This window comes from Caloenas nicobarica, chromosome 2 (assembly GCF_036013445.1).
Source record: "Caloenas nicobarica isolate bCalNic1 chromosome 2, bCalNic1.hap1, whole genome shotgun sequence".
Lineage (NCBI taxonomy): Eukaryota > Metazoa > Chordata > Aves > Columbiformes > Columbidae > Caloenas > Caloenas nicobarica.
In genome coordinates this window covers 60,956,252-60,980,369 of record NC_088246.1, presented here as the reverse complement: position 1 = coordinate 60,980,369, position 24,118 = coordinate 60,956,252, and the positions used below count along the sequence as shown (strand labels likewise).

General features: G+C 37.1%; 1 protein-coding gene across 1 annotated transcript in view; it reads right to left on the bottom strand.

Moving 5' to 3' along the window:
- Positions 1-24,118, bottom strand: part of CNTNAP2 (contactin associated protein 2) — a 1,184,740-nt gene that overhangs the window by 597,534 nt on the left and 563,088 nt on the right. Inside the window, exon 8 of the mRNA XM_065627584.1 lies at positions 23,742-24,006. Within this exon, the coding sequence (XP_065483656.1) occupies positions 23,742-24,006 (265 nt within the window). The remainder of the gene's footprint in view (positions 1-23,741; positions 24,007-24,118) is intronic.

Here is a 24,118-nt window from a genome sequence, read left to right as displayed (position 1 = left end):
GTTGTGATATTCAGTGTACAGTGAACTAAGCCTGCAAGATTAATTTCAATTTTTGTTTTAGTTATAAAAGTAAAACATTTACATGTAATTATTCAGGTATGATTACTTTTTTAGTTCGTCATAATTAACTTCTAAGCCATGATTCAATGACAAAGTGTTTGAAATCAGCATCAATCAAGGCTATTATTATTGTCTTTTTTCTTGCCCCTCATTTCCTCTCTTGTGCTGCAAAAGACTGAATTGCCAACATCTGTTTCAGGAACCACAGCTGTGAACCTGATCATAGAAGAAATTCAGATTAGAAGAATACTTTCTCAGGCTCTTTTTAAAGCTGCATCTTGAATACACCAAAACTGCTACAGAAATTTTTGCAATGTAAAATCAGGAATTGAATCTTCTTGCCACAATTCCACAATAATGATCAGGAAAATGCAGAATGCTTTTTCACTAAAGAGCCATAAAATTGCCCAGTCTCATGGAGACCTCTTTCCACTCTGGGATCATTAATTACTATTCATCCATCAACACGGTTAACACGGTATCTTCCTCCCCTCATCTTGTTATTTGTTACTGCCATGGTTAATGCTGTTCCGGTCAGGTCCTTGAAACTACTTATGAAGTTGTGCTCTAAGTCAGATGAACAATGTCAGGTTAAAAAAAAATAAATAAATCGGTCATGTCTGAGAGCCCACATAGAAGATTGTTCCTCAAACAGCTCCATTGGCAAAATGGTGGAGATGACTGGAAGCTGAATTGGAGGCATCTGCCTTTGCCATCATAAAAATTGCAAGATATATCCCCATATAACATGAGGAAACACACAGATATTAATTTATTTAATGACCATAATGCCAGTGGGAAATCAGACAGTGTGCAATCCAGGGCAAAGCATGAGGCTTGTAGTCCAGTTTCCTGAATGCATGAGATTAAAGCCTAGGAGGGGTGAGCATATGTTCAGTTGCACAAATATGTTTTTGTGTGCCTGGAAAAAGTGGTAGAAATCCACTAAAAAGACAGAGAGGATCACATTGAGGCAGCCAGAGAACATTGAAAATGGAGGAAAATAAACCATCTCTCTTGCTTGGTTCCCACTGGGCCCATGGCAATGGGAATGTGGCCATTCGGTACAAAGAGGATTGCCCTGAAGGAACATCAGAGTGAGCGAGCAGACTGCAGCAACTATCTCTGCTTTGAATGGAAACAGACTGTAAGCCTCTAAATTTCAGACAAGTATTCAGGACAATCATCAGGGTGAATTTTCTTCACATTTTTAACACTGGTATTAGCCATTTTTATACAATAGACAATAATATTTAAGTGATAGGATTAGAAGAAAACGTGTGGATGCTGTAAGCAAAGGTTTACAATTAAAGGACATAAGGACAACAAAATCCATACCCAGAGGAAATAACTTTCATAAGGTAATAGAATTGGAGAATTGGGCACAGTTTCAGGCTTGGAGCTTGAAGAATGGACCCATCTTGCAGCTTTGCGTTATTTGTTTGTTTTTCCTAAATGAACCAGACGGTCTAACGAAACAAACACATATAAATAAGTAAAGGAAAAAATGTTCCTGCTCTGTCAAGCAGCCTCTATCTGGTATTATCACAGCAAGTCCCTGGTAATAACCCTTACATTCCCACTCATGAGTCTCCTGAAAGAAAGAACAGCAGATCACCCAAGCAATCTCTGGTCTCATCTCTTCCACCAGCTGAGATGGGTTTCTCTTCTTTAAATCTACACCCTAAGCCCAGGATAACTTAAAGATATGATCGGACAGCTAATTGACCAGGAGTACTTATCTAGCTGATGCAGTGAACTTTCTACCCAGCAACAGTACCCGGAGAAAGAATTTCCTCAAATCTGCAGTGCAGTTCAATTCAAAGTTCATTCAGAACTCATTATTTTCCAACAGATCATATAAAGATGTTTGGGTTTTGGAGTGGAAATTTATACATAAGTACAGTCATTGTTTCTTTTTAATAAATAGCCTTTTTGCTTGTTAGTATATCCCTATTAGCATACTCAACATAAATGATGCAGTTTAGCTAAGGCCACAGTTCATTCAGGTGAAAAATATTTTTTGGTTTTCTCAAGAGTGTTATGAAATTGTTGGCTATTTGGCTGAAGGGTTCTAATTTTGCTTTATAAAACACACATCTCTAATTAAACTTCAGCAGAGAACAAGATTTAAATATTACATGGACAATGTAACATCTTCTATGCATCAAGATGCTGGGAAAATATGTTTTTCAAAATTAAAAGTTTCATTCATGCTTGAAAAGTCATCTAAAAATTGTATTTTGACTCTAAATAATGATAACAGTAGCAAATGATAATTTGTGTTTAGGCAAAAATTATAAAGCCCTGATTTTACCCAGCACTAGATTTAAATTTCCTTTTGCTTAAACGTTCTTTTAGAATATAGAAATAAGTTACATTGTAAAGATGCATTTTAAAATTACATTAACAGATTTGTTTTAAATGAGGCGTTGTGAACATTTATCTTTGAGATGCTTGCCATTAGTAGTATGTTGAGTTACTAATTCCTAGCAGGTATTTAGTAGTTAAAAGGAAGTGAAGCAAGTCTGAGGTAATGGAAAAAAAATCCATTTGACTTTCCTAAATGTCTTATGAGTTTGTGCAAGCCCATGCTTGTTCACACCTGTTCTTTTCAGATAGGACATATAAGAGTACATGTGCATGGGAAGTGAAGTCTAATCTAATGAATCAGCCCACTGTGCAGGTAGGAGGATTTTTCAGAAACACTGAGGACCAAATGCAAGGGTAATTACAATGGATTTCTGAAGGGAAACCATGTTGTGAGATACACAAAGACAGTTCGATATGGATTTTAAAAAAATCCTTATTTGTCCTGATTCACTGTAAGTACTGGAAAATCTAGAAGAGCTGTGAATCATGGTTCACCTCTCCCTCCATTTTCTAGCAGTTGGCTGCACTGTACCTGATGTTCCCAAAGGAAAGGCTGCCTCTAACCCCAGTTAGGATCATTTGATTTTAAAAATGACATGATGTTAATAACACCAAAAGAGTCCGTTGTCTATGGAAATGCCATATATCTTATACTGGTATTTGCAAACCAACAGAGGTGAAACTACATAACTGTTCTTCTGTTACCTACACTACCTAAGAGGATTCAGTCCCATCTCCACTCATCACTACATTTCAGACAATAAATATACCACCCAACATATAATAGTAAATCTAGGGGAAAAAACGCCGCTGTTTTATTTCTTATCTAAACCCCAGATAAATGTATAGCACTGAATTATTAAAAAGAAGTTCTGCTACACTTTTAACTCAACAGGTTCACTGTTAAATACTCAGCAAAATGAACATAAGCTTGCAAAATCCCAGTTTTAGTCTTTTCAAGATCTTCATTAGAAATCAAAAGGAACAAAGAAGTAAGAACAGACTGAAGATTCCAGACACAGAAGAACTACCTTTGCTGGGCAGAAAACCAGTATGAGTGAGAAACCTAAATATATTCAGTAGATAAAAAGATGGGTTTTAATGATCCATATGCCCACACATGGAAAAAACATACAGTACATTACAAAAGATCAATGGATGTTCATGTTTTAGGAGCTTGCTATCTGCACTGGATAGAAGAGATAAAAGAATTTATGCAATGGTTGGAAAATCTGGCCCAAAAGATAGGGATCCCAGCCTGGCAAGAAAATTGAGGCTAGTGAAAAGGTCCGTAAGCAGTTTATAGCAGCATATTGCTTGCTGAGCTCCCAATAATATTATCACTGGGGAGATGTGCTTAAATAATTGTGGTAGGCTTTGTTTAGTTTTGCTTTTGTGTGTTGGGTTTTTGTTTGGTTGGTTGGTTGGTTTGGTTTTTTTTCCACAAGTACATGTCATCAGTGAATAAAAACCAAGACACTAACGTACTTTAAGCAAATGGACAACCTGACAGAATTTAACTCTGAATTGTAAAAATAAACCCAAATAGCTGTACTGCAAGGTGAGTTTGCCAAGAAGTGAAAGGATGCTAAGAACCAGCATAATTTTCTTTATATTACCATTGTGAAGCTATTCTGCAGGAATGCACATTTTCAGCTTTTCAGGGCTAGATGGGATGCCCTCTTGCTGTTACCATCTAAACCCACCAGAACATCATTGTTCTACTTGTTCTATTCTATTCTTTTCTGTTCTGTTCCATTCTATTCTGTTCACCTCCCCAATGGGTGCACTACCAAAGTGTTTTCAGAAAACACTCATATTCTCTTCCAAATTTAATTATGCTATTGAAACAATTCATGTTGCTTTAAGTTAAATTAGTATGCATATCCATACTTTTCAGACCCGCTTCTCTCTTTGTTCCCATAATACTGTTTTTGTTGTGGTTACTCTCCCTGATACATGTAAAATTAAGAAGACTAAAAGAAAAATAATATGAATGGAGGAACATATGGAGAACCGAATGTTAGAATAGGGTGGTATCCACAAATGGATTCAAAGCCAGATTTGAATAAGTAAAGAATTAGATACAAAGAATGATGCAGAGAGAGATTTTTTGGGAATGGGCAACCAAAAGTCATCAAAATTACACCATTAAGCATAAAATGTTAAAGAACATTATCTAAGTTTCTTTTGGTTTGGAAATTGAGAATTTTGTAAATATACCCACTCTGAGTAATGTATTAATATCACTGCATAGTGTATTGTTCATGACAAAGCTGAATGCTGTGTCATCTGTCTGAGTAGCCATGCTGAAGACAGACTAGAACAAAAATTTGAGAAGGTGTGACTACCACAGAGCATGTACTGAACCAAGGATGCTCCAGCCATTCTAGCATCTGAATCTGCAGGAAGCATGACACAGAAAGCTGTGATGAAGACAAAGGTACAGCAAGACTGTATATGTATGGAGTGTTATCCACAACTTCATGCATATCTTTAAAAGAACAGGCTCCTTATAATTTCTTTTTAATTCCAGATCCTTCATCTTTGGACATTTGTGGCTGAGGATTGTAAGATACTTCCCTCCTCACACCTTCATAAAAATTACAGACAATTTGCTAGTCTATAACACAGTTGAGGCAAACACGTAAGAGCACCTAGCAGTTTTGGTCAAATACATCCTTACTTTAGTTACTAGAGGCATGTCTGTACTTCAGTCAAAATTATGTATACATGTCATGCATTCATGCATAAATCATGTGAACCTGCTAGGGTAATAATTATCAGTGTAACACATCTTGGAAGTTAGCGGGGGGCTACAAAAATTATCCCTCAAACTTGGTAAGTAATGCAGCTAGGTAATTTGCCTACAGTTAATCTAGCATGCCTATGCTTATTCTAGTATACCCATAACCACACTGCTAGGAAAATACAAGTAATAATGACTAATCTGAAGCTACTTTGGATGAGGAAAACTGCCACTACCAAGTAGTAGCTGAATGGAAATAATACATTTCACCTCAGCCTGCTTATAAGAGCACTCAACTTCATTGTTGTCTAAAAATAAGTCCTATCATTCTCCTTATTCCACCTTCTTCCACTGCCCTCCACATACACGCATTTTTTCATCCTGCTACCTGCTGCTGAAGAAAATAAGCTTTCTTTCAGCTTTATCTTCAAAGCGCAGCAAGTCCGTAATGTATGGCTGTTGCAGAATGCTGGAAATGGCTGAGTACGTCGTCTGACCTCTGCTACTCACAGATGGTTGCCTGAATGATCTTCTCTTCATGTTCTCCAAGACATAAATTTCTTCTCACTTACTTTGCTAAGTTCTTAGTGGTAGAGGCAAGTAGTGCGTATTTGTCCCAGCCCTCGCAACAGACAGCAATATTTCTGCCACTAACTTCTTGAGATTTTATCACATCTTAGTATACCTTACACTTGACTGAAGGACACAGTTCCTGGAGAAAAGTGATTACAAGAGGATCTCAGCTACCGCTAGAACAAAATGCACTGAAAAAAAATCAGCATGATAAACTGTTGAGTTCTCAGAAACCAAAAGTAAAATAAAACGAGAAGACTTAAAACCAGAGATGGAACATCAAAGGCCATTTCACAATGTGCAAGGACTAGGCTCATGATTTTTTAAACTTGTAATTTTGTACTTCTGTTAATTTTGTTTTATAAGACACTCAGTTACAGGCACAGACTTTTATCATCAGATAATATATTCTCTTAAAGCCTTTACAATCATGGTCTTTGCACCTATAAATTCTGTGACTTTTCCTTCCTGCCAGCTTCATAAAAATTCTGAGAATCTAGACAATCCCTCTGCCACACAGACAGCAGGAATATTGAGCCTGAAGGGTTACGAACTGGTGGATAAACTTTTTTGGTACCTTCACAACCTAAGTAAGAGAGAGCTGAAGTTTCAGACACAATTTATTAGACTTCAGTTTGGCTCCTTTCATCTTCCCCCACCTTCTACATACGCTTTGCTTGAGTAATGACTTGGGTTTTCCTGATTTGTTGCCAAAATGACTAGAAGAGTGACATTATATCAGCCTTCAGATGATGGATGAAGTGGAAACGTAGAAAAAGATACTAAACAGTAAATACTCTGTTAAAGCCCATTAAAATCTGAAAGGTTTTGTAAATATTCATATTCATGGGACAGGTTTTCGATTGACGTATTTCCCATCTGTCTGTGCACTTGTACATTCAAGACTTTGTGTGTCAAAATAAGAGCTTCATTATGTTAGTACTTTTTGATAAATTGGTTAATTATAACACAATCCAATATAACATGATCAATTTATGAAAAACAAATTAAGAATTCTCTTAGGATTATTTTTCAAAGTGCAATAGGTTTCTTACAATGATAAATAATACTGATGAACTTCTATGTTTAATTTATTTATTTATACTAATTATTAGATTCTGGAGAGAAAAAAATTAGTAAAATCTTAAAGATATTCTGGCTATGTGAGTAGATATATATTCTGAAAATAATCTTTAAGACTGATTAAGATGGCACAGGACAAGAAATGTAACTCAACAAATTTTCCATGAGAAAACATCTTAATGTTTGATTTTGCAACATAAAAATTTTATTAAAGTAATTCCTAATTAAAAAAAAAAGATGAAAACAGTACATCTATTTAATGTCCTTCAAACAACACAAAACATTTTACAAATGCAGAAACACAGGACAGAACTATGGCCCATTTCTAAGTACTATAGTGTATAATGGATTATTCCCACAGTAAGTTTATTAGTGCAACAGAATTCGAAGTTATCAGTTAATTGACCAATAAGGAGTAAAACAGGCAAATGTCTGTTTTTTGATATTTTTTCTCCACCTCAAACAAGAGAAAGAAGGAAAACAGGAAAAGGCTGATCATATTCCTATAAACATTCTGCAGATCTACAACTCTTTCATATCTTGTGTTTTAGGAACTTCTTGAATGACAAAGAACAGTATCAAGGTAAAATCTGAATGTTTATTCTCTAGGATCCTGCTTGCTTTGACACAGAGGAGAAGTGTAAGATCTTACACTGACCATTGATTTCAAGGAAAGTGGGATACAGAAGGTAAGGACAGTGTCTGTGCATTTGTATGGGCATGCTCATGAAGATCTAACTCTTAGAGTACTTAAACAGACTGGAAATGAGTTAAAACTGCAGATGACATTATTTTAACATAAGTGAGCTTATATCTGTAGAAGTTAAGAGATTTATCTTACATTTTTCTCTCACATAATGTCCACAACGGCTCTTGCAAGTTTGACAATTTAGTGCCAATGTCATATTTTCCTGCCACTCCTAAAATATAACACCCCTTCTCTTTTGGAGTGTGGCGGGAGGAAGTCCTGACACATGAGAATGAGTGACAACCAGCATTTCCTTATACCTGGCCAGACATTCTCTCAAGAGTACAGGTGGCAGAACTGTGCCAGATTTCCCCTACCAGACATCTACCTTGTGCAGTGACAGCCTTATAAAATGTCCTGTTTGGAGAAGAAAATCTGGCACAACACAATTTATAATTAGGTAAATGATTCTGTAACACACTAAGTGGAAAGACACAATATTTTGAACTCCTGTTTAATCTGAAATGAAAAATGAAAGCTTTTGTTTTTGCTGCATGATCACAGGAACATTCATAGGACTCCCCTACTCAGAGCATATACATCTTGTTCTACTGAATATTGCTAATTCATATGTGAAAAAATATACATGTTATATTCCTTAAGTTGTCAGGCTAAGTCCCAAAGGACCAAATGAAAACTGATGAGATTCTGAAGGGCCTTCTGATCCTTGTGTCCTCCCACCTCCCTTTTACATTAAATGAATACAGAATAAACTGAAAATACAATTTTCAGAGGCAGGCAGTGAGTCCTGACAGTACTGACAAGCACCAGACAGACATCATTGATATGGTGTGAGCTGTGATGAATGCTTAGAAGAACGGACCTTGTACATTCTTGGACTTCTTGCTGCTGCGGTTAGATAATCTGCAGAGTAACTTTCAAATAACTAGATTAAAAACCAAAACCAAAACACAAACTTGTATTGAGTCATTTTTCTCCAAGGTAGTCAAATTCAAATTCTCATTGGATTTAATTTGGCCTGAGATTTTGACTTCAGGACTGGCAGTGTCACCATCACATTCTTTCTGGGCTCTTCTCTGCAATGTACAAAAGACCTTCAGTTTTCACCATTTCCATTGTGAACTGAGGGTACATGGTGGCTACCAAGATGCTCAACAACTTGCAATAATACAATATAATATCAAGTATCCTATGAGGTTATACTGGGTTTGAGTGGAAGCTAGATCAAGTTGCTAGTTCAGGCTTTTGTATGCCTAAATGCATGAACCACTAAATGGACTGGGCAAAAAGTTGATCTACTGCAACACTGCAGATCCCTTTCCTAGTTCAGTGTGTCAGCATAATCAGAACTTTAAGTTAGTAAGATTTCAGGTTTTCTTAAGATTGTGGTTATCTACATGCCTGGTAAAACTTAAAAATGACAAAACCAGACTTGAGCTGAAAGTTTTGATCCAAACTGATCTTCAGCTACTGAATGTGATTATTATATTCAGCTCTGTTGTAAGGATGTCAATGATAAAGGATGTCAATGATATCCAGAAAATTTGAAACACTGATTAAAAATACAATTTGTTTTGAATTATGAATAATGCAAGAGTCATTCTTTCATTTTATACCTACTTCAGTTTGCTCATCACTTTTTTTATGACAACGCATATCTACTTTTTTTTTTTTACTCTATAATGAATTCCACAAAAGGCTATTAGTAATATTAAGAGATAATTCTTCTTAGAAATATTTGGGTGACATAACTGAACAGACATGTACTTTCAAGAGACAGTTAAAACGAAAGGAAAACTTCTTTTATGTTTTCCTGTTTATCATTTAAAACAGATTTTCAAAACATTACTGAATTTTTTCAAGCTTCACAGAATCACAGAATCATGGAATGGTTAGGGTTGGAAGGGACCTCTGGAGATCACCTAGTCCAACCCATCTGCTAAAGCAGGTACATCTAGACCAGATAGCACAGGAATGTGTCCAGGTGGGTTTTGAATGTCTCCAGAGAAGGAGACTCCACAGCCTCTCTGTTTTATAACATGCTGATCTCTACTTGTGACAAAACAAGACAGAAGATGTTAAGAATGAGTGTGATTTGGGGCATCCCAAATGTGTATTTTTATATGTAATTATATTTGTTTCACAGGCACCAGTGAAGGTAAAAAAGGAAGAAATGTGCTGTGCCTCGTTCTGTGCCTTTGGAGGATGCTTCAGTACATGAAGATCATCCTCCAGGGAACAGATATTCTTGTGTAGCATACAGCAAAGATTTTTTGCACAACAAATTTGATCTAGCATGTCGCTTGTTGCCAACACTATAGAAACCAGCTTAACTCTCCTAAACATGCCTCAGCACCACATTATGCCTTTTGAGATTCAGTATGGTCAATAATATCAGCCTGGTGTTGCAAATTCCAGATTCTAGAGACACGGGATCTGCTATTACTGTTTTCACAAGTAATTGTCTAAGTACCAACAAAAGAATGTGAAAAAAGTACTTTGTTCTGCTAGTAATCTGTGTGCTAGTGCTGTGGTAAAGTTGATTCCACTTGGCAGCTGGTTTTCATGCATGTGCAGCTACAAAAGGTTAATGAATGAAACTCTCATTTTTGATGGCATATATTGTGATGTTCCAGTACTTGAAATTTGAAAAAAAAAAACCCAGCCAAAGTTATTATTGCATTTTAAAAGAATGGATGCTTCAAATGTTGTATATACATATATTTCTTGGAAAAGACATAGGGGAAGTCATGCCTCTAAACATGTTTTTCTTTAGTAAGTAAATATTCTACAAAGAAGACAAGTAGAATTTTCAGTATGTGTCCTCAGTGAAACTGTTCCATAAAATCCTGCTTGGTATTAGAATAAAATATGTATTTTATAGTGGCTGCATCACAGCAAGGGAATTGAGATTTTTTTTCCCTATCAAATACATAAACTTATAGGGAGCAAAATTTTTAAAGACAATATCATCTGCAATTCAGCTTACAGAATCCAAAGGACATTGGTTGCTCCGTTTCAACTCAGTGCTCATGGGCTGCTGCTTCAGCAACATTTCAAAATGAAAAGAAGCAATGTGCAAAAACGTGAGAGGGTACTCACTATCTTTTCCAAGACCAACGTAAAGGCAGAGCTAGCAACATACAGCTAGAAATTTTTTCTTTTCCTTAGTCTATCTGTGCAGCTAAGAAAAACCGTTTCTGTGAACTAAGCTGAAAAAGAGACAATCCAGACTGTACATGATGACATTTCAATGAAGCACTTTGATAGAAATTGCTTTTAGTTAAGTCAGTGTCAGTAGAAAATGCCAGAATGCCAAAATACACATCACAGTTGTGCATGACTGTACTAACCAAAAAACCAGTAAGGGCTGAGCTGACTTACAAGAGCTGCATTGCCCATTTTTTACAAAAAAATTGAATTCATCTTTTGGGCTACATGCCATTCTGTGTCATTGATGCAAACATGAAGGTCAGCAGAAGCACTATGAATTTACAATGGCATGACTGAAAACAGAATCTTTCCTCTAATACTTAAGTCTTATGCAGCATAAAATATGTATGGATGCTTGACAACTTTTCCCTTCATTATATACAAAAGTGACTCTCTCTTCTCTCTAAAATAACATTGTCAAACCAAGAGGGACTGCCAGAAACCTGTCACAGATAATAATCTGTTTGCCCAGGTTCCTGAATAGCAATGGAAAATAAGATATTGAGTGTCAGTTCCTAGCATATAGATTAAAGTTCCATGCCTGTAATCAGGTCATGCTTCCTCCCCGCTCTAAAAATAGTGTTTGATATTACAATAACTTTTAATTATGTTTCCGTAAGTAATTGACACCTACCCAAGGATTAGTGATAAATAAGATTGAAAGTTCAAAATTGCAGAATTCCTTGCAAACTCAAATGAGTTTCAAGGACATTTGCACTAGAAAGAGTATCCCTGGTTTTACTCCAAGTGCAAATGCTGCAAATGCCCACTTTAAAAGTAAAGAAAATCTCCATTTTTGTTTGCATTTGGAGAAGATGAAAAGGTGAAAAGAAAGCACTGGTAGTTTTAATTTACGTGGTTGATAGCTTCATCCCACAGTGGTTTTGCACAGTGTTATGTAGCCCACTGCTTGAAGATTCTGTGCCCATTTTTGAAACACTATTGAGTAGTGCATGTAAGCAACAATGTTGTACAAATGAGGGTTCAAGACCTTTGATCTCCCAGTCTCCCTAAACTTTTTTTTTAATGTACAGAAAAGAAATGTACTATGCTCTAAGTGGAGACTGGGTATCCAGTATTTTTTCTTCTCACCCCACTCCTTTTTTTTTTTTTTTTTTTAAATCCATAACAACATTCGTTTTCCTGTCCTACCAAGGTTTCACGACCAACAAAGTTCTTTTCTGAAACAAAAGAACACTGTGTAAACAAAGTGATAGCAGGCCACTTCTTCATACCTGAAGGAGTGATCTATGTTCCCCTGGCCAGTTTGCCCAGCACCGCTCACATTTGACACAGTCCCTCATAGCATTCTTGCTGCTAAACTGAGGAAGAGTGGTCTGAACGATGAGGTAGTTAGGTGGACTGTGAACTGGCTGAAGGAAAGAAGCCAGAGAGTTGTGGTCAATAGGACAGAGCCTAGTTGGAGGCCTGTATCTAGTGGAGGCCCTCAAGGGTCAGTACTGGGACCATTATTATTCAATATATTCATCAACGACTTGGATGAGGGAATTGAGTGCACTGTCAGCAAGTTTGCTGATGACACCAAACTGGGAGGAGTGGCTGACACGCCAGAAGGCTGTGCTGCCATCCAGCGAGACCTGGACAGGCTGGAGAGTTGGGTGGGGAGAAATTTAATGAAATATAACAAGGGCAAGTGTAGAGTCTTGCATCTGGGCAAGAACAACCCCAGGTTCCAGTATAAGTTGAAGAATGACCTGTTGGAGAGCAGTGTAGGGGAAAGGGACCTGGGGGTCCTGGTGGACAGCAGGATGACCATGAGCCAGCACTGTGCCCTTGTGGCCAAGAAGGCCAATGGCATCCGGGGGTGTATCAGAAGGGGGGTGGTTAGTAGGTCGAGAGAGGTTCTCCTCCCCCTCTACTCTGCCCTGGTGAGACCGCATCTGGAATATTGTGTCCAGTTCTGGGCCCCTCAGTTCAAGAAGGACAGGGAACTGCTGGAGAGAGTCCAGCACAGAGCAACAAAGATGATTAAGGGAGTGGAGCATCTCCTTTATGAGAAAAGGCTGAGGGAGCTGGGTCTCTTTAGCTTGGAGAAGGGAAGACTGAGGGGTGACCTCGTTAATGTTTACAAATACATAAAGGGTGAGTGTCATGAGGATGGAGCCAGGCTCTTCTCAGTGACAACCAATGATAGGACAAGGGGTAGTGGGTACAAACTGGAACACAGGAGGTTCCACTTAAATATGAGAAGCAACTTCTTCACAGTGAGGGTGACAGAGCACTGGAACAGGCTGCCCAGGGAGGTTGTGGATTCTCCTTCTCTGGAGACATTCAAAACCCGCCTGGACGCCTTCCTGTGTAACCTGATCTAGGTGTTCCTGCTCTGGCGGTGGGATTGGACTAGATGATCTTTTGAGGTCCCTTCCAATCCCTAACATGCTGTGATTCTGCGATTTCCAGTGCTCATGGCTGGTGCCTACAAAAATTCATTTGTGTCCACACTATACAGCTTGTGAAGGCGTCTCTGGATCAATACACACTCTCTGGGGCTTCAGGTTGTTGACCCCCATGCCCACACTGTGTAAGCCATGTGAACACTGACTTGTTTAATGCTTGTCATATGATTGCCGTTACATGACCATGGCTACGGCAAGCTTGTCACAACAGTCTGGCTTTCCTCCTGGCCCTACGTGTACTTCTTTGGGTTGAAACGCATTGGTAATGTTATGATTTTAAGAATGAATATCTCTTCCTGAAGTGATGAATAGTAAGAGGGTTACCTGCTGACATTTGTACTTTTTAGGCAATGAAAGCCAGAATATGTTGCGTGTACAGAAGTGTGGGGGGCATAAGAGTCTGTAAGGGGACAGACCCTTGTAGAAAAGTGTTGGAGGACAGGCCAGGCTGACAGAGTAAGAGCTGATGTTTTGTCTATACTGTCTACTGCAACAGTCTCTGCACCAGTCTAACCACTAAACTGTTCCTGGGTCTCAGTGCTGCTGGTGGGGAAACTATTGATCCCACTGAAACAATATCCTAGGAGTGAAACAGCCTGTTTCTAGAAGGGACAGTCAGAGGAGCAGGACCTTGAGATGAAACATCGAGTGATCTGAGAGTATATAGTCACCTGCTGTCTCCCCTGAGTCTCCTGAACCCATTCAAATGCTTTTACTATTTTACCAAATGCCAATGCTCTTCCTGTATGTCATAGTTGGCAAATTAGCTGAGTAAACTCTCTGACTGATATATGGCCACATGCACAATGGTACATATATATAGATACAGTGGCTAAGTTATACTATCAAATAAAAAGTGAGTGCATTCTGTTTACCCTCTACTACTCCACTTACTCATAGCCATTTACAAAATAGCATAATTGCCAGATTAAGTAGTCAGTAGAAGTATATGTTTAAGTTATTATAGCTGATTAATCATATGCTGGGTTATCAAGAGATGTGCTTAGTGAAATATTTTTCTCTGAAACAGAAGCGAAGTAAAAACCAGACTTCAAACAGATTTCCTACATTTTCTCACTAGTTTCCAGTAAAAAATAAATCGGCTACAAGGTGAACTAAAGAGCTAACTTAGCATAAAGTGCAATCACATTTTTCAAGTAATGCTAACATCACTGGAAAAGTTTACAGGAACCATCTCATCCTGTCATTAACAAAGAAATGGGCTTTTACAAAATTAGAAATTTTAAGCCAATGGTTTTGGATGGTATTCATGCCGGTGCTGAAAGAAGTGGCTGACATTACTGTGAGGTTACCATCACGTTGCCATCTATGACAAACTGTGTTCAGCACAGGTGTGTGAGTCCTAGAAACAGGCGTTCTCAAAGAGCCACCTTTACGGAAGAGGAGGCAGAGATGGCAATTAGTAAATTGGGGGAAAGAATATAATATTTATGGCATCCAGCCTTTTAGATATTGTAACAGAAAACCTTCCTCTGCTGCTATAGTATATGAATACTCAATGGTGTCCTGGGGATACTGCTGTCAGGCTGTGCATAAAAACAACAAATATAACTACAGCTCTTGTCTCTGTTGTATCCTTTTGTTTATTTCTTTATTACTAATCTAAAAGGAAAATACTAATGGAAAAAAAAAGCCAAAAAACAAAACAACTCACATTCACCTCAATCAGCACTTGCAAGTCCTGAAAGATTTTAAAACACAAACAAAAGCGTATTTTGCCATGTTCTTTCCACATCGCCTTCTTACTGATCAAAGAGGTAATGCTGGTTTTAACTAAGCATTCTTGGCTGGCTAAACCAGCATTTAGAGAGATGTCTCTTCACACAATTTTGTATTGAACAAAAATACGCAGATAGAGGACTCACTCATGTGAAAACCTGTTCTTCAGGTAAGTGCAAAATGTTGAGTACCACTGTAGCATTCAGTGCTAAGGGTCTTATTTTTTACCCATCAAAGCTGAAAGCAAAATTTTCACTGACTTGACTAGAACCAGACTGGCAATAACTGATGTGGATGGAGAAAACAAAGGCAACATGGAAAGCAACTAACATTGATTCCACTTCCTGCCAAACCTATTGAATTAAAAATCAAAAGTGTAAATTTCTGACTAGTTCTGTCCAGCTCTATTCATGTAATTTACATTCCTTCTAGTAGAAAGTTAAAATTACCATTTAAGTATTGATTATTGCACCCTTCTCCTGAATGAAATTCACTGCAACACAGTGACTGCTCAAACGGTAGTTGTAAAAAGCTTTATTTCATATTTCAGTGCTAAAATAGAGAATGACCTGCAAAGGTCCCTTCTTACTCTGTTCTACAGCCTGAAAGGAAATGAGGCTAAAACAAGTAAACTGAAATTCAGCCTCCTGTATAAATTTAGAAAGCCTGTTAGTGAGGAAAGCCTGCTTGCTTCATTCCCAGGTTCCTCCATGCTTGCAAGGTACCAGTGCAACCAACAGTTACATTACTCTCAGTGAAGTATCTGAAAATGTTACCACACAGGTTTTAGAATGCATAGCTTGTGCTTGGTAGGCAACTCCCCAGTGAAAATCAGTGACTGATGAAGCAGAATTCACAAAAACCCGAACTTAGCAGTTTTCTTAGAAGAAAAAGTCTGCAGTCAAGAACTCTACTTCTTGCTCTGACTGGTTTGAGAGTCTACTGTACTGAGATGCAAAACTGGAGTACAAGAAAAACATGTAGAAGAAGAAATAATAACTATTATAAGCACATCTGTTTCTCAGTTCTGTGGAATTCAAACCCACAAATGCCTATTCATGTAGCTGTATCACTGCTTAAAGTCATCAGTCAAAAATAAACATCCAGAGAGAAACAGAAAGACAAAACTGGCTATTTGGGAAGAAACTAATTCTCTAACATTCAGGCTGTTCTGATGCTAAGTCATCATGCTGCCTTTTGTGGACAGAATTTGTGTCTGTTATCGCGATCATGCTGACGAGTGACTCATGGGTATCTGCCTCCACTTACTAACATTCAGCATATAATCTAGTATCAGTAATATGGAAAAGACTTGGTGAGAAATGTTATCTTCCTACCAGAAGTGAACTTTTGCTCTGTGTACACACTCGCTATTAAAGCCTTCATTTAGCAACAGAAGCAAAAATACTTCTTTATTCGCATGTAAAATGCCCCTCGGAAATGTCACTGGAAAAGTACCACTTTAGATCTGTCAGACATTTTATTACCTGAAGGATGATATCTTAACCTGAGGTCTAAAATATAAATTAATTGGAATTCAGATGACTTGAGATCTAGCAAAAAGACAGCAGAGTGGAAAGCTTCCCAGAGAGATTCCACAGGGAGAAGTCTGATTTATTTAATACAGAATATGACAAAAAGATATTCATATCCCAAGTTTTAATAAGTTTATAGTTGACAGGAGGAACAGAATACAGCCTTGAGCAGCAGCTAATATACAGAACAAGGTGTTAACTAGGAGAGTTAGAAGAGGGAAAAAAGGAGCTCCAAGCAGATGAATTCAATTGCAGAAGATTTTGGACACTCTGAAAACTTCTCTGTTAAGATACTGTGGCTCAAAGGAGATGTTGTCTTTTTTCAGTGACTTATCATTTGTATTATGAAGTCAAAACCAAGGGATTTTATAGAGTATCTCGTATTTAAATTGAGCAGAGAATGTTTAGATATGAAGGGTCAGAGCTGTCTATGAAAGGACAACAAATGAGAAAGTAAGCAGATGATAAATCAAGAGATTATTTTAGAATCTGCCACTGTGAAAACTTCACCGTTTCTCAAGAGGCAGAAAAATTCTTTTTTATATTGAAACAGGGATTTGGGGTTTGCTGTTAAAAACATTAGAAACCCATTAGATAATTCCTCAGGATTGTTATTTTGAATGTTACTTTGTTTCTTTGAGCAAAGCAACACTTGTCATGTTTATTAATGGATTACCAATTTTACCCCATGTTGAAAGCTTCAGAAAAAGTTTGCTTTTGTTAAGAAGGAATTTCGGTTAAGTTGCTGAAGCAGGTGAATGTAAGTATGTGGAAAAAAAGGAGGCCACTGGGCACGGGCTGTGGCTTAACCCTCCACTGAACAGTATTTACATGTGGCTTTGGGATAAGTTTCATAACAGATTTTCTGGCAAAGACAGATGTAGGAGTGTGATGTTTTCCAGTTTTTGATTTCTTCTGAGCTCAAGAAAGAAGATATTAGCTTGTTAAAGCTTATAAATAAGTACAACTTCATCAACAGTTTATTATCTTAATTGCAAGACCACAAATTTCGCGTATGTTCTTAGGGTAAACAGGTAACATATACTAAAATTAAATATTTTAAAACTGTAGCAGAATATCAGAATCCTTTGATATGCAAAATTACATTGGAAATCTGCTTTTCAAAAAGTTCTTAAAGAAAGCAAGAACACTTCTTTCTTCCAGCTTCTCAGCCTAGCATTGCTTCCATCAATCCCTTGAGTAGACCCAGCAATTTCCAAGATGACTGACTGAATGCCATGATGCCAAAAGCAGAATTTACTCTAAAACTATATGGAGCAGTAAAGATAAATCTCTTGACTGTTTTCTGAATTTCTCTCCTATTATTAATCCCTATGCTGGGACATACACAATTGTGAAGATATTAATCACAGTTTACTCTGCAGAGAAAAAGTCAATAGGATATTTGACTCTTGATTTATACACAAGCTTTAAGTATTTCACCTGTGTAATTCTGCAGTCAGTAGCTTATTTCTTCTAATTAAATCTTTATTTCAGCTTTCCGTGAGCCTGATTTTCCTCTTACTAACAGCAAGTTTATTAATATAACTCTCATCAATCAAATGGTGGTAGAGTCCAAATAACATAAGAAAAGCCAAAATCAAGGCTATTGACTTTGTACAACAGCTTTGCCAGTCTGTTCACAGCTAAACAGTGCTTACTGAAGACTTAACAGAATGCTGGGCAAGGAAGGGAAGGAATTTTTTATTGTTTAGAGACCTGTTTTGAAGGAACAACTGGCAAGATCATGAAAAAAAGGAAAGGAAAAAAAAGCTCAGTAAGCAAAAATGAGGCAGGGCTAATCATCTTTGTCCCTTTCATATGTACTATAAACTGAAAGCTAAACTGCATATTAACATCAAATTTTCTGTTATACTCAAAATTGTGTTATGGGCAAAAGACTACACACCTTATCAATATAGTATAAGAATTATTACTTTTTTTTACTGGCTCTTTACTGCCTGTACCATTCACCAAGCTGAAGCCCAGGACATGTCAGGGACAACTCGTTTGGCCACTTTTAAACAAGCTACAGCCAGGTCTAGTAAAACCTGAGATTCTGCTTTGCCAAGTCAGCACAAAGTCTATTGCCTTTTACTAGTAATGCAAAAATCACATGTATTAGACTACAATTATCCCTGATTCTTTTCAGCACATACAAAACAAATACAAAATTTTCCTAATACAGATGCATTTAAATGCTTTAATCAGATGCAGAGATGAGGCAGAGGTTTGAAAGTGACTGCGGGCATAAAAAGAGCAGCAAGATAAATGGAAACTGACATTAAAGAAGAAAATCAAATGCATTTTTGCAAAACAAGAAGTTATCTACAGAAAGTTTTCTAGGAACTGCTAGTGGTAACATCAAGTACCTGTGAGTTTTTAAAAGCAGCAACAACAGAATGAAACAGGGAATTAAGGCATGATGGACGGTAGGAATGTCTCAGGCTGAAGATAATTTTAAACTCCAAACAATGAGTGAAGAAGCTTCAGATATACAAAACCATAATAATACTACTGAAAAATATTATCTTGATTTTAAATATTCCAAGAATAAGGTATTGAGGTGATTTATTGTTCCAATAAGGATGAAGAAGATTTATTAAGAAACTGAGAGAAGTTCATGAAGAATTGAATATATTGAAATCTCTAGAGGTCGCGATAAGCAGCTAAATAAATGAAGGAACAGTTAAGTGCCGTTTGGAAGACCAAAGGCTAACATCAAATAAGGCCCAAGAGCTCATGCTAACACTGTGAAAAAATTATCCCTGACAAAACCAGAACAGACAACAGAAGACAGCAGGGAAGGATCTCTGGGAGACAAAGAAAACTGTTAAGAACACACTGCCTGATGACAACTCTCAATTTTAAATGCAAAGCAATGTCTGCTTCATGATTCCCATGAATTGCATGCTATTGATCCAAATGTTTTCCCTCACCATGCTGTGTAAACCTCTCATAGTCATTGTATTTACATAGAAGTTAAAGTTTTTGTATTCATGCTTTCTATTTGACCACCTTAGAGTATTGTATCCCTTCATTCGCTATATAAAATAGAAAAAGTAGAATCAGTTGGCATAAAATATAAAGTAGAAACCTATTTCTGATTTCTCAAATTAGTAGTAGCTCACTCTTCTTAACAGTCAATTCACTTTGCTTGCTGATTATTTGGTGGTTTTGCCTCTAAACCTTACATCTGTCTATGAAACTTTTTACAATGACCTGTAAACTATTCACCTTACTGACTCTATAGGTAAGTAGTAAACACAGGTCCATGTACTATACAGGACTAGAAGTGCAGCTCCTTTAACTCTACCCTCTATGTGTTATTTAGTTTTTATTTTTGTAAAGTGTCATCAAAATATTTAAAACTGCAGCTGCCTTTCTCTCTTAAGCAAAATGCTCAAATAAATTAGGTATGAAAATGATGTGAAAAAGAAAATATTTTTCACATACTGTCTGATCCCTCCTCCCAGCTGTCACAAGGCACTTCATAAAGTAGTTCAATAAGGAGGTTTGCAGTGCCCAGCTACCAGTGAGAAAGGTGGGAATTTAACTATATTTGTTATGTTGAAAGTTTATCTGAACACCACTCATGGTAAGTTAGAGCTCCCTGAGTCAGTACATGCAGGTTTAAGGTGTTCAAAGAATATTATGACACTGAAAAACAGATAAACCAGAACTCTGTTCCACACCAGTATCTTTAGCGTAGAGATGCACAGGAATAAACTCTGCCACCTGCACATCAGCCTACAGTTTTCTCATGTAATTCCTGCCAGTCAGTTCAACTATTATTTCTACAGCCAGAGTTAGACTATCACCCAGAATGAACCGCCAATGCACCGATGTTAACATGGAAAGCTGACATTAAAAACTGCTAAAGTAAGATAGTAAATTATGAGAGGTATGTAGAACAAGAGACTTTAGCTTCCTCCAGTGAAAATATGCTATTACAGGTGACAGGCATAAGTACAGCAAAGCTGTGAAATACAAAACACACCTGAATCTAGGCTGTAGTTTTAGTTAGCCTAATTCTTTGCAATAACCAAGGCGCGTAACTCCCAGCAGACGGAAGTCTAATTCATACCCTACATATGTAGTTACATAGAACGCTGCACACCGGACTTCAAAACACTCTGCTGTGCAGCTGTAAGTAAAAAGAAACAGTGAAAAAATGTGCATCTTGTATTTGTAGGACCACAATAGTCAGAAATCTTTGTGCCAAAGGCAGGCCACTTTTACTTCTAAGTAAACCCAGAAAGTTTATCTGCTGACGTATTAATTCTCTTCACAAGAAGACACAAGAAGGTCGATGTGATTATTTGCCATACAGCAGCAGCTTTCCCTGCAGATACAATATTCTACTTTCTTGTATTAACACTGACAATTCATAGGCACTGAAGTGCCTGTTGCAACAAAAGTAGCAACAGAGTATGAAAATAAACCAAAGCTTTCCTGGGATAGCTATGCAAATAAAGAAAGTCCACACAATGAAAATCAAACAATAAATGCATTTTTATTATGGTACAAATTGTAATAACAAAAGAAAGAACTATCTCTAAGATATTCAAACTGTAGTATGACTATATTGGATTGAACAGAGCTTAAGAACAGCATCATGGCTATAAAAATGAATAGCTGTATGTTATTCTTGGGCAAAACTGATCATACAGGCTAAAATTATTTACTCTGAAGGATATTCAATTCAGAATATTTCAGAAGAAAGTCAGAATATGTATACTCTAGTTTTACATTGCAATAGTTGGGGAGTTTTTGTTGTTGTGAATGAAGGTCTGGAGAAAGTAGATAGCAAATTAAAATTTTTCATCTGCGTTTACTTACCAGAATATGAATGGAAGGGAATCTGAAAATGGTTTTGTATCAAGATATGCACTGAGCAAAACTAGTGGCAAATAGGTGAAATTTCTATTTCTCATAATATTTAGCTGATTTGCATTGAAATATTCCTTGGACCAAAAGGCACAAGGAAGCTCATGAACAGGTATCACCGGTAGCCACTGTTCTTTGTAAACTGGAATTTGTAGTAATCAGAGATAAGGAAGAAAGAATGAGAGCGATAGTTCCACGTATTTCCTAATTATGATGCACTAGAACCTTAACAAAACATTCTTGTTCAAGACCCTACTGTATTACCAAAACTTTACTTAATTCTTTCATTAGTGTATTTATATAACAAAGACAATGAAATGCTAACTTGTCTATGGTATTGATTTTTTGTGCTAAAAAAAATTGTAATGATGGAAGGAGTGTCTTGTTTTTGTTTAAAAGAAGACCAATTCTCTTTTAGTGACTTTTCCTTTCAGCTACGTTCTTCTAAGTAACTGCATTTTTCTGAAGTTGGCTGTGTGTTTTTCAGACACTGTTCACTCTGGACCTGATAACAGTAGAAGTGGTATGCAGAAGAGCCCCAGGTTTAGACTAATTGCTATGGCAGCCAAGGTTGCTGATAAATCTTCTATGTCCCATAAGCGAAAGGGGTGTACTCCCAGGGAGAGGTGGACAGAACAGGTGACAAAAATTGAAGAACTAGATATTCTATGCCCATCCACATCATACACCATATAAAACTAGGAGACCACGAGGGTCTCGCTCTCTTCATCCATGGCCGGCATCTGAAGAGGACCCTGACTGTTCTACCTGTGATCCAAGGCCTGGTTCCAGACCCTGCATTCATGAATCCTGTTCCAGTCTACTGCTGAATCTAGTCCAGGACTTCCAGGTGCCAGCCCTGCAGCCGCCGGCAGGACGCCAGCTCTGCCACAGCTGTGCTACACTGGAAAATTCAATATTGGTTTTGTATATTTTGCATTATTTTCTCTCTTAGTATTATTAGTAAAGCACTTTTAACTTTCCAACTTGTAAGTCTCCCTTTTCCTCCTATTCCCTTTCCTTAGTGGGGAGGATGGGGGGTTAATAGAGAGCATCTGCCATGGTTTATTGTTGCCCTGCAATAAATGGTGACAGAGATACTATTTTTTTCCATAAATACATTTTTATTTTACAAACCAGGTAAATTCCAATTCTTAGTTGTTATTATACATATTTTATTCAGTTCTATGTTTAAAATTAATTTCATTTCATGTTCGGCTCTATTTCATTACTAGGGTGAAAAGAGAAAAGTTGCAAAAATGTCCACTTGCCAAATTAAATATTACTTCCCTCTTAATGTATGTTTTCTCATTTAAAAAGGAATTTTAAATTTTTTCTTACATTTCCTCAATTCTGTGTTTATATGACTATGTAGACAGTATATTTTCAAATAGAAATCGAATAGTAGACATAAAAAACACCGTCATTCACTCAGAGCTATACCACTGTATCAATCCTGTTGAAGAAAACTGAAATACCTCCAACATTAAATTCACAAAAACCAGTAACCAGAGATGACTTCTCGCAAAAAAGGTGTCCCTATTTTGACTAACAAACTAGGTTGTCATATTTGCTACTTCAAATGATCACTGTTTTGTTTCTGTTTTCTATGTGGAGTTATTATAGATACATTTGCAAGCAGCCCTGTACTTTCCAACACATGATTCGGTCATGACTTTGCTGAGAAAAAGTGTTGATTGACATGATGTAGCTAACACCATATTTGCTACAGCTCATCCAGAAATGCCCAGAAAGAATCGAGACTGAAATATAATTTATCAAAATGGAAGTATCGAGTAACTTTAAAAGGCTGATCAACTAACACCAACACACACTGTTTCTTCCAGAAACAAATCTAATCCTGTACTTTTTACTCACTATTTTCCAAAACCTCCTTAGGTACTGAAAGCTCTGGTACTTCTCCAACATGACTCTACAGCATACCTAGAGAACGCCACAGTATTTTTCATGCCAGCCTTGTGATTAAAACAATTTGGTTTGGTTTTTGTTTTTGGTTTTTTTTAGGAAGTAACAGAAGCAGCCTAATTATTAGGCTACTCTCAGCAAGGGAGCACCCTCCTCTTTTGAAACCAAATATTTTTTGCAGAGAAGACTGCAAGACAGATAAAAGAAATCAAAAAAAGAAGCAATGCTGCCTCGTGGATAAGGGATTGCATGTTTTCTGGGTTTCATGGCAGAATAGGAATATTTCTGTCTTCTTTTTTAATTTAACAACTGTTTCAATATTCTTCTACCTCTTACTCCATGAAACACACAATAAATGATTTAATATAGTTGCAATTTTAAATTTTATAAAACAATTGTTATAATTTTTAGGTCAATGATGCTTCTGGTCAATATCAACAACAATGATACCAATTATATAAAGAACCACCTACCTGATGAGATGTCTATTCGGTTCTTCTTCACTAGGGTGACATTGATATGGACACTGACTTTGCCCTCGTTTATGTCAATCTCAACATTCCCCAGATCATCTGCGAAGTTGCTGAAGACAAGAAGTCCACTGGGGTTCCAGGTTCGGAAAAGGAAACTGACTGAAAACAGATCCTGGCTTGGACGACCAGGAACCTCCAGGTAACTGGTGGCATTGAAAAAGACAGGCACTGCATGTGGCTCCACACAAGAAAAACTTAAATTTCCCTAAGAAAAACACACATACACACAAGGGGAAAAAAAAAAAAAAAAAAAGAAGTAAGATTTCAAAGATTCCACAAAATACATAGCTACCTCTAGAAAAGTATTCTAGGTTTAA